This window comes from Alligator sinensis, unplaced genomic scaffold, assembly GCF_000455745.1.
Source record: "Alligator sinensis unplaced genomic scaffold, ASM45574v1 scaffold1046_1, whole genome shotgun sequence".
NCBI lineage: Eukaryota > Metazoa > Chordata > Crocodylia > Alligatoridae > Alligator > Alligator sinensis.
Genome location: NW_005842174.1, coordinates 1470037 through 1479061, shown reverse-complemented (window position 1 = coordinate 1479061; position 9025 = coordinate 1470037). Strand labels below are relative to the sequence as shown.

General features: G+C 51.7%; 2 protein-coding genes across 2 annotated transcripts in view; one reads left to right on the top strand and one right to left on the bottom strand.

Annotated features, from left to right (window-relative positions):
- Positions 1 to 3005, top strand: part of LAMA5 (laminin subunit alpha 5) — a 118120-nt gene extending 115115 nt beyond the window's left edge. The window contains exons 78-80 of the mRNA XM_025206843.1: positions 1 to 86; positions 1495 to 1614; positions 1898 to 3005. The exon at positions 1 to 86 is cut by the window's left edge and continues 1 nt beyond it. Of these exons, the coding sequence (XP_025062628.1) occupies positions 1 to 86; positions 1495 to 1614; positions 1898 to 2058 (367 nt within the window). The 3' untranslated portion in view covers positions 2059 to 3005. The remainder of the gene's footprint in view (positions 87 to 1494; positions 1615 to 1897) is intronic.
- An 869-nt stretch (positions 3006 to 3874) lies between these two features.
- ADRM1 (adhesion regulating molecule 1) lies at positions 3875 to 9019 on the bottom strand. The gene is made up of 8 exons (XM_006025931.1): positions 9012 to 9019; positions 8781 to 8904; positions 8422 to 8508; positions 6094 to 6175; positions 5617 to 5846; positions 5206 to 5363; positions 4334 to 4436; positions 3875 to 4107 (listed from the first exon to the last, which is right to left on the bottom strand). Exons 1-8 carry the CDS (start codon positions 9015 to 9017, stop codon positions 4001 to 4003), a joined length of 897 nt encoding a protein of 298 aa, XP_006025993.1. The 5' UTR covers positions 9018 to 9019; the 3' UTR covers positions 3875 to 4000.
- Between the last annotated feature and the right edge of the window lie 6 nt (positions 9020 to 9025).

Below are 9025 nucleotides of genomic sequence, written 5' to 3'. Positions count from 1 at the left end.
GCTGAAAGTGAACAGTGGGGCAGGGGAGTTCTCCACGTGGGTGGCCCACCCGGCATTGTGTGACGGCCAGTGGCACGCCATCACAGGTGAGAGATGGCAAGGCTGGGACCACGACTGGGGGTGGGGCACCAGAGCCTCCATGTTCCCAGTAGCGGAGCTGCTCCCTGGCTCAGGCAGTCCTGGCCTCCGAGGGGCTTTTAGATGCTCCATGTGCCAGGGGACCCATCCCATAAATAGCAGCTTTCTAATCCCCGAAGTGGCAGTTTTGGGTCAGTTTCCCCTGCATGAGTACATGAAAGCAACTGGAGCCCCTGCAGCCAGTGTTGCAGGGCCTGGGCAGCTGCATGCGCATGCCTGGCCCAGAAAACAAGAGCCTTGGGCGCAGGCTCCTCACCCAGAGTGGGGCAAAACCTGTGTCTCTAACTGCCCAGCACCAGAGTTTTTACCTGCACGCCACAGATCAGGCACAAGCCAGGCCGGTCTCCAGCCCTCCCTTTGAAGTGTGCTGTACTGGGCAGCCGCATGCGGAGCTGTGTGATATCCATGGGGCAGGGGGAGAGTCACAGTTGCAGAGGCTGTGGTGGAGCGGAGCAGGTCCTGGGCTGTAGTTTAGCTGTTGCTCCCACTGGAAAGAGGCTGGTCCCCAGCTCCTTTAGTCCAGGACTTAATGGCTGGGTGCAGAAGGTCAGCTTTAGAAGTACTGGAGAAAGCTAGCTCTGTGCCTAGCTTGTCTGGACGAGTGCCTTCAGCTACTCCACTGTGAGGGCTAACCCCGGGGAGGGTTCTTCCTTCGCTCATGCCCTGCTTTTTCCAGAACTTGCACTCATCTACCTAGCTTCTCACACACACACACGTTCCCAGCCAGTGCAAACCATCCTTCCCGCACTTGCTCAGTCCGTGCACACATGCTTACCAGCCTCAGCACAGCCCTGAAGCCTGGGTGCATGGCAGGGCTGTACTCATCTGACATCGCCCTGCCTCCATCATTGATAAAACAGCCACAGCAAAGCTCAGTGCTGCTCCAAGTGAGGGCCCCAGCAGTGCTGGAGCTGCCAGGAGCCTGCTGAGACCGCACTGAGCCACTTGCCTGCCTGGCCCTGACACTGGGGTGCAAGGAAGCCATGCCCCTTACTAGTGCTTCGCTGGCACCTAGGGGGAGGGGGATTGCCTGCATGAATGAGGTGCAGTTTCCTGCAGGGAGAGAAGGGGCTGGCTCTTGACTGAGCTTCTCAGCCTCCACAGGTTCCAGCTGTCTTGCAGAAGCACCCACCTCCCGCTAGGAAGGGCTCTCAGGGCCCCGGCTACTGCTTCAGTCACTGCTTGAACACCAGTTGCAACCCCCCTGACCTGTTCTGGTGTGAAAGCAGACAAGGAGACCAGACCCAATGTGGAACTAAATAAGTGTGAAGCCCTGAGAGCAGAGTAGGGGAGGTGGGAGGCTTCGGCCAGCTCCCGCAGCACCGAAGTGGTGCTGACTGCAGATTGCTTTCTCAGTCACCAAACAGAGAAACGTGATCCAGGTGGCGGTGGACAGAGTTGGGAACAACACAGTGGGACCCAGCCAGACCCACTGGGCAGAGCGCAAGGAACCCTTGCACGTCGGGGGAATGCCAGGTGAGTCCCCAGAGCTCCCCCATGTTGACTGCAGGGGGTCTGGTTGTAGGTGGCACTTAGTCCTTAGCAAGCGACTCACAGATGAGCCCACCGGTGCCTCCATTTCATAGTGGAGCTAAACCCAGCTCCCTTCGCTTTGCCTTTCTCCTCAAATGACCATTCTGTATGCTGATCCTGGGCACTGGGGGGGCTAGGGACAGTTGTTGGGAGGTCAGACACACAAACACTGCCTTCTTTCCCGCTTGCTGCAATAAGAAACACTCGGTTTTTGCCCTTTCTGCAGAAACAGCCAAGCTGGGCGCTGCATCGCCCTCGCCCCTGACTCCTCTCCCCCATTACATTGGCTGCATAAGGAACCTCATGATAGACGAGCACCTCATTGACCTGCCGGGCACCGCTACTGTCAGGGGCTCAGTCGGCCTCAGGGGCTGCCCCGTGCTGTAAGTACAAGTGCACCCAAGTGCAACGTCTGAACTGCAAGGAGCTGTGCTGCTCCCCAGGACGTGCTGGCTCTGTGGTGGGACCCAGCAGCCCCCCAACATGGTCCAGTACCAGCTGCCAGACACACCCAAGTCCAGGAGCCATGGAGCAAGCCTGCCACTAGAAATCAAGGGCCAAAACCAGCATTTTACATAGGGACATTTCAGGTATCAGAATCTTGCAGACACCAGAAGCCATTTAAAAAAGGATGGACGTGAGGACACAGTGCTCAGCATCGGACACACCCCACTCCTGGCACCACATGCCTCGCTGCCTGGCCCAGTCACTGACCACTGCACAGCAGGTAACGCCCCATCTGTTCACCCGCCACCCGCTCCGGCCTTTGTACCTGGTTTGCTACATAGTGCCGAGAGCTCTGAGGAGGAAAGCTCAGCTCATACTTCGCGGACTGTCAAACAAACCTCTTGCTTTGACTGTTTATGTTGAGGAAACAGGCCCCATTGGTAAAACAGGTCCCGAGGTACAGATCTGCTGTATGAAGTCACGAGCTGCTGCTTGCAGAAAGCCTCACGTTTGTAGCGTTTCAGTGATGAACCTGGCTGTTTGCCGTCTCTGTCCCTCTCCTGCAGGTCACCTCTACTTTAACTCCCAGTATAGAGCAGCTTTCATATAAAATAAAACAGTTTTCCCCCAGGCCAAGCCACCTAGTTCACTTGTGCACTTACACATCCTATATATATTTGTGTGTAAATATCTAGTCACATGGGGACAAAATCTTGCTTCTGAAATGGATTTATAACTTATATCATTATATTGATTTTTTTATGAGGGGTAAATATTGTAAAATGGGTTTTTAACAATGTCTTTATCTTTAAGCAAAATGTAATTATGACCTGTTTTTAACTGTAGCATTAAAAGATGGTCTTTGTAAATCACTGGTACATACTTTTGAGTCAAATAAAACATGATGTTATATTCTCATTGAACATAAGCCATGGCAATGCCCCTCACACCTACTTCTGTTTGGGGCCCTGAAGAGGACAACCACCTCCAAGGCTGCATCCAGATGAGCACAGATGTTTGTTTCCCCAGGCACAAGTAGCAGCAGCACTGCTGCTACTTGTCAACAGGGAATGCCCATGCCACATGTGCTCTGGTGCACAGCAGGTTACCCCAGGTGGGGAAAGGGAGGATGGCCCCAGAAGCCTTACCTGGGGGCCTCCCGGGGCTACAGCCATGGCAGGAAGCCTGGCTCCAGCTGGCCAGCTCAGGCTTCGGGGAGCTCACACTGCCACCCTGCTGTTTTTTCAGCATGTGGTGCGTGGCACCGCAGAGGGGTCTGCAATACCACACATCCGTGCTCGTTTGGACGTGTCCCAAGTGAGCTGCTACATGAACTCTGAGTGTCCAGTATGGCTACTGCTTTGTCATCATTTGCAGGCTTTAATCTTGGAAACAATCGCAGAAGTGTCCTTATGTGCCAGAGGCGCTTTTTCTAACACCAGCTTCAGAAACTGACCTGTCATGTGGGCCTTCGACATCCCCTCTCAGGCACATCACATCAAAACGTTCACCTAAGAGCTTCACTGATACTTGCTTTGGATCGCATCTGCTTGCCCATTCTGGGCATTTGAAATAACATCCTGACAAAGGGGCTAGACTAGTTACTTACTGCAAGCTGTGAATGGGAGTAGCCAAGACTAAGGCTTCAATTTTGGGCTGACCTGCAGCACCGCACTAAAGCTCTGTTAGCAATAAGAGCAAGCATTCAAGACCTAGAAGTAGACAGAAAATCTAAATCAAGTGAGAAAAACCCATATGGCAGATAAAAGAAAAACCCTTTATTTGTAGATTTAATATAAGCATAATATGAAGTTAGTCTGTAATTCTACTGAAGTTGCTTAAGTTAATATCTAGGAATATCCATATGGGAGCAGCAAATAACTTAATCTAAACTCATATCTTCCTCTTCATCTTTCTTGTCCTTCGATTCTCCCTCCTTTTGGTCTGATTTGACACTGTTCTGCATTGCTTTGGCAAATGCTTCTACATCTATAAATTAAAGACAGCAGTTAGGCTTGCTTCCATGCCCATGGACAGGAGCTGCACTTCTTATACAAGCTGCGTACCACCATCCCGTGATAAATGCATGGCAGCAGACCCCCTTTTGTTGAGGTCAGCAGCTAAATGAATTTTGGAGAACACCTGGCACCTGGTCCCAGCCTAGATTCCCTTCACACACAGTCAGCAATGCTGTGATCCTTCAAGACATACTTACCGCCTTTGTTTGCTGCGTCGACCGCCTCAGCAGGTAAGCCAAACTGACTCATCAGTGGGCCAAGCTGTCCTGAAGCTAAGGCAGCGCTGAACATGCTCAATGCCTGTGAACCAGAACAGTGATAATAGTCACGCTGCAGGAGCGACATGCAGGCTCCCAGTGGCTACTTCACACCAATCATCTTCCCCTTGTTTCCTAGCTGCACATCATTTCCATATCACAATAACAGAGACTTGGGACCTAGCAGGAAAGCCCCCGTTTGTAAGAACATGACTGGACTCACTGCTGAGTAGGCTCTGAACTCGCTCTTCGCGCCCCAAAGCTGGGTGTGCTGAGTAACACTCCCCCATTGCTAAGGCCAGGTCTATGCATGCGGCAGGCACTGGTTCATTTAACCTGAAGTTCCTTTAAAAAGTGACTATGCTTTATGTTTAGATGAGCCCCCTGCACTTTGTATTAGCCTCCTAAGAGCTGAGACCAACTTCCAACTGCAGGTCCCTTACCTGAAAGTGGCTGAGCATATGCTAGCTATAAGGACCCTGCCCTTCTATGAAGGTACATAGGCACCTGCATTCCCTGACTGCATCTTCCCAGTTAGACTAGAGAGAGAAGAGGACAGCCCAGTCACAAGTAAGAAAATGGAGGGGTTTAGACCACACTTAGGCTAACGGAAGCAGGCAATAAACATCCGAGGCACAGAAGTTCCTACGCAAAAAGTTCCAGCAACCTCACGCTGCTTTTGATGTAGCACAGCATTACAATAGCAGGATTGAACTTACTGCTAAAGGCATTCATACAGAGAGGAGGTGGGAGGGCTGGTGCTAGAGAAGCGATAGGGAGGAAGCCCCTACACTGGTCAGCGTGATCCATACCTGCTGAAACTGCGGGGATGTCAGAGTGTTCTGAATCTCCTCCGCAGTCTGTGGCAGAGATTCTCCTGACGGAAGATAAGGCAACAATCGCTCCTGAACTTCTGCGTTTGCCAGGATGGGAGCCATTATTTCAGGAGTCAGCACAGTGGCCAAGTCAACTGTAAAAGAATAAAGCTATGTTAGCTGAAGCCTAGAACAAGCTTAGTTACGGTAGCCAGAGGTACTGGCAGTTCAGTTTCAGGATGCGAGTGGACCCCCCAACCCCAACACACACATCGTCCCTGGGGCAGCTGTAGGTTCAGTATTTACTTGCAGTGCATTATAGCTTAAGAGAAAAGCTTTCAAACCAATCTGGAGTGGTCTGGAACAGACAGCAGCTTCAAAGAAGATATGACATGAGACAGCGCTCACCCTGCTGGCCCCCTGCTCCAGATGGTACATTCATAGTAGCTAAGATGTTCTGAAGGTCACTCAGTTGAATGGGCTGAGTTGGGCTTGCTGCCGAGCTGGTTCCGTTTCCCGAACTTGGCACAGGGCTGGGACTGGTTACAGCGGCAGCCGCAGGGGCAGACGGGGCTGGTGTCACACGTGTAGAAGAAGTAGTGGAAGATGGCGTCACAGCAGCTGATTGGCTGCGAGAGCTAGAAGCAAAAGTAGCATTACTGACTTGGTGCAAGAAAGTTCCTTCACTTGTAGCTTTTAATCAGGCCCCTGCAACAAACCAGCTTTACACTTACAAAGAGTTACCACCCCATCTGACACAGGCAAGGAGCAGCTTGGATGCCCACTGTTCTGTTTAATCATTTAACCACAAAGCCTCCCAGCTCAGAGGAAAGGAACATCACAGAAGCACTGTGGAAACTCATTAGACATTCACTGGCACCCTACCTTGATGATGAGCTGCTGGTTGGCGGTCCCCCACTTCCCAGTAAGCTGGCCAGACCAGGACCAGTCAGCGCACCGAGCCCACCTTCCACGAGATGGACAGACACAGTTAGAAACAGCTACGTGGCTACGTTTGACTCAAGTTCACTTAAAAGCAACGTTTATCTTGCTCCCTAGCGGAGAGGCTACTCCTATCTCTGCAAGTTTCACTTGCTAGAATGACACAAGAGGCCGAGTAGAAAAACCCTCTTCCCCCCTTATGCAACCAGTTTCCCCCTTCTGATGTTAAGGCTCCCCTTGGTACAATTCCCCAATTAGAGCTGCTTGTGCTTTTCGCCAGATCAAGTCCCAGATGTAAGGACAAAGTGGCTTTGGTCTGTACACTGCATCCAGAGCCACCACCACAAAGGACCCCCTTGTCCAGGCCATGCCCTATTTTAGGGCTTGTTAAAAAGGTGCTGGCCTGTTACTTGGATCCTAATCTTCTACAACGCATGTTTTGGCTCCAATGAGAGTTCTCAGTGGACAGATCATAGTGTTTTGGGCCAGCACTAGGGTGATAACCGTGGTCCTACTAGCCAAGAGCAGGTATGCAACAGCAAAAAGCAGCTTGAGAGTCAAGCACCCGATACACAGCACAAATGAGAGCAGAGTGTGGTGCCTGAGTAAGGCAGGCTTCCGGGACTACACTGAGCAGGAAATGCCACGGGGAGCCAATGCATGACAACAGGAAGTGGGAATGTGTGAACTATGCAAAGACTCCTCCACCCATACTACTATTCACTACTACAGCTTTAAACAACAGGTTTGGACAGATGGATTACTTAAACTGAGTCAAAAGGGGAGAAACATACCAAACACTTGCTGTCCCTTCCCCCTGGGTAATCTACACCTCCACTTGATGTAGGAAAGGAATCTTACTGGGGCAGGCACACAGCATTCACCCCACCTCTTTAACTCAGTACAATTCCTTCAACCTAGGAACATACTACAACCTAGGAGGTGGGTTACTTCCAGACCCCACTCCAGGTGCCAGTTTTCAGTGACTTCCCTGGGATTCTGCTCCTGTACCACATGCTGGCCAAATGCTCCATCAGCACATGTGCCCCTTGAGGTGGCTCCTAATACCAAGTCCAACCACTGTGGACACTTCCAGCACCTGTATTCTGATGATCAGCCTTTAGAAACTAGTTACAACCTCGATGCCACAAGAACAGTGCTCCATCAGCACATGCACAAAGGGCTGCAACTACCGAATAGCATGGGAGAGGTCAGAGGAAGTAGAGCCACTTATTCCTCTACTCTGCAGAATGCACCCAGCACATATAACTCCCCTGGTCCCTGATCACACTGATCCCACAGCAACGAAGTAAAACTAACAAGGCCAGCACCACCTTTCACTACACTGGGACCACCTCAGCTGGGCAGTTCAGGTAAGGGTGGCAGTGAAGGAGTACCCCGAGGGAGATGTGCAAACCAGATGCGAGAGCACAAAATCCCACACTTCAGGGCTGGCAGTCCCTATGCTAGCAGGGGCTGAGAGCCATGCCAAAACCAGATGCTCACCACCTGCAGAAGCCCCTTGCCTCTCCCCGCAGGAAGTTAATTAGCACATCAGGCCCTGACACTGAGGGACACGAGCACCGTGCTTCAACCCAAACTATTCTACACTAAAAACAAAGGCCAGGGAAAGAAGAGACCAATGTCAAATAAGGAACAAGTGTAAGAAATAAGGAATCTCAGAGATCTCCTCTGGGCCCTCAGGGAAGACACCAAAGTCGCCTCTAACCTCGCATAAAACTCAAGGGACTCAACTGCTCACCAGGGGTTAAACTCCATCCTTGACAGAAGAGGATTCAAACCTACGTCGCTGGCCTGCCAGGAGAAGCTATTCTGGGCCAAACACACTCTCAATCCCTCCCGTTCAAGTGCTTCCATCTTGCATTAATAATTCAGTGTTCAGTCAGAGAAAAAGTGTGCCACAGCCAGGGGGATCGGGGTATACACCTGGGAGGGGGAAGCTGGGCTCTGCTGAGCACTTACAGGACACAAACAGCGAAACAGTCAGTGGGGCAAGGACCAGAAACAAAGCTCCCTTGTGCATCGATCCCCAGCGAAGCACATGCCAAGCACAGCTCATGGCTGCTTCGTTTCTCATCTCCTCGTCCTGTTTCTGAGGCAGGAACAGGAAGGACCTTGCCGCCTCGCACAAGGGAAGTGCTATTCGAAGTCACGTGAAAATATTCAGCATCAGGTAAGACGTAACCCAGCAGAAGAAAGCACCGTGCTGGCACAAAGATATGAAAGCGTAAAGATATGAAAGCTTTTTACCAAGTCCTCCTAAGCCCGTTGGTCCGATCAGCTGCATGAGCTGGTTATGGCTCATGTTTCCCAGAAGGCTTTGCAAGCCACCCTCACCTAAAAACAAAAACAGTCTGAAACCAGGTATTCACACGGTTTTTCACAGCCCCACCCCCCACTCGCTCCAACAGCTGGAGGTTAACCGGCATCATCTCGCATGGGGAAAAACAGCGTTTTGCAAGCGTTTGCTAATTCAATACACTCGTAAGAGATAAACGCCGCTTGGTTTTGGAGGCAGGACTCCCAGGGATTTGCTCTTAGAAAGCTGCGAGTTTGTATTTATTTAAAAATAATACTTCTCAACCCGAGGGGCAGAGAACGGGCCTTACCCCCCAGCGCCGAGAGCTCGTGGCCCCCGCTCGCGTTGCCGCCCAGCGCCCCGGGCATGGGGGGGTTGTTCAGGTACTCGTTCACTTTGCGGCAGTGCTCTTCGTCTTTGTCCGTCTTTGGCTCCTGGAAGAAAGGAAAGGGGTCGTCGAGACGGGCCCGGCCCCCATCCTCACCATCACGCGCCCCCCTCCCCTCCCCTCCCCGGTCGTGGACGGCGCCTCCGCGCAAACCTGCATCCAGAAGA

What these genes read in the sequence shown, in the direction of transcription:
- ADRM1 (XM_006025931.1), bottom strand. An exon ending in TGGAGCAGGGGGCCAGCAGG is followed by an intron (nt 5,364 to 5,616) that starts GTGAGCGCTGTC and finishes ATTCTTTTACAG; the next exon opens with TTGACTTGGCCACTGTGCTG. An exon ending in CATCCCCGCAGTTTCAGCAG is followed by an intron (nt 4,437 to 5,205) that starts GTATGGATCACG and finishes TCTGGTTCACAG; the next exon opens with GCATTGAGCATGTTCAGCGC.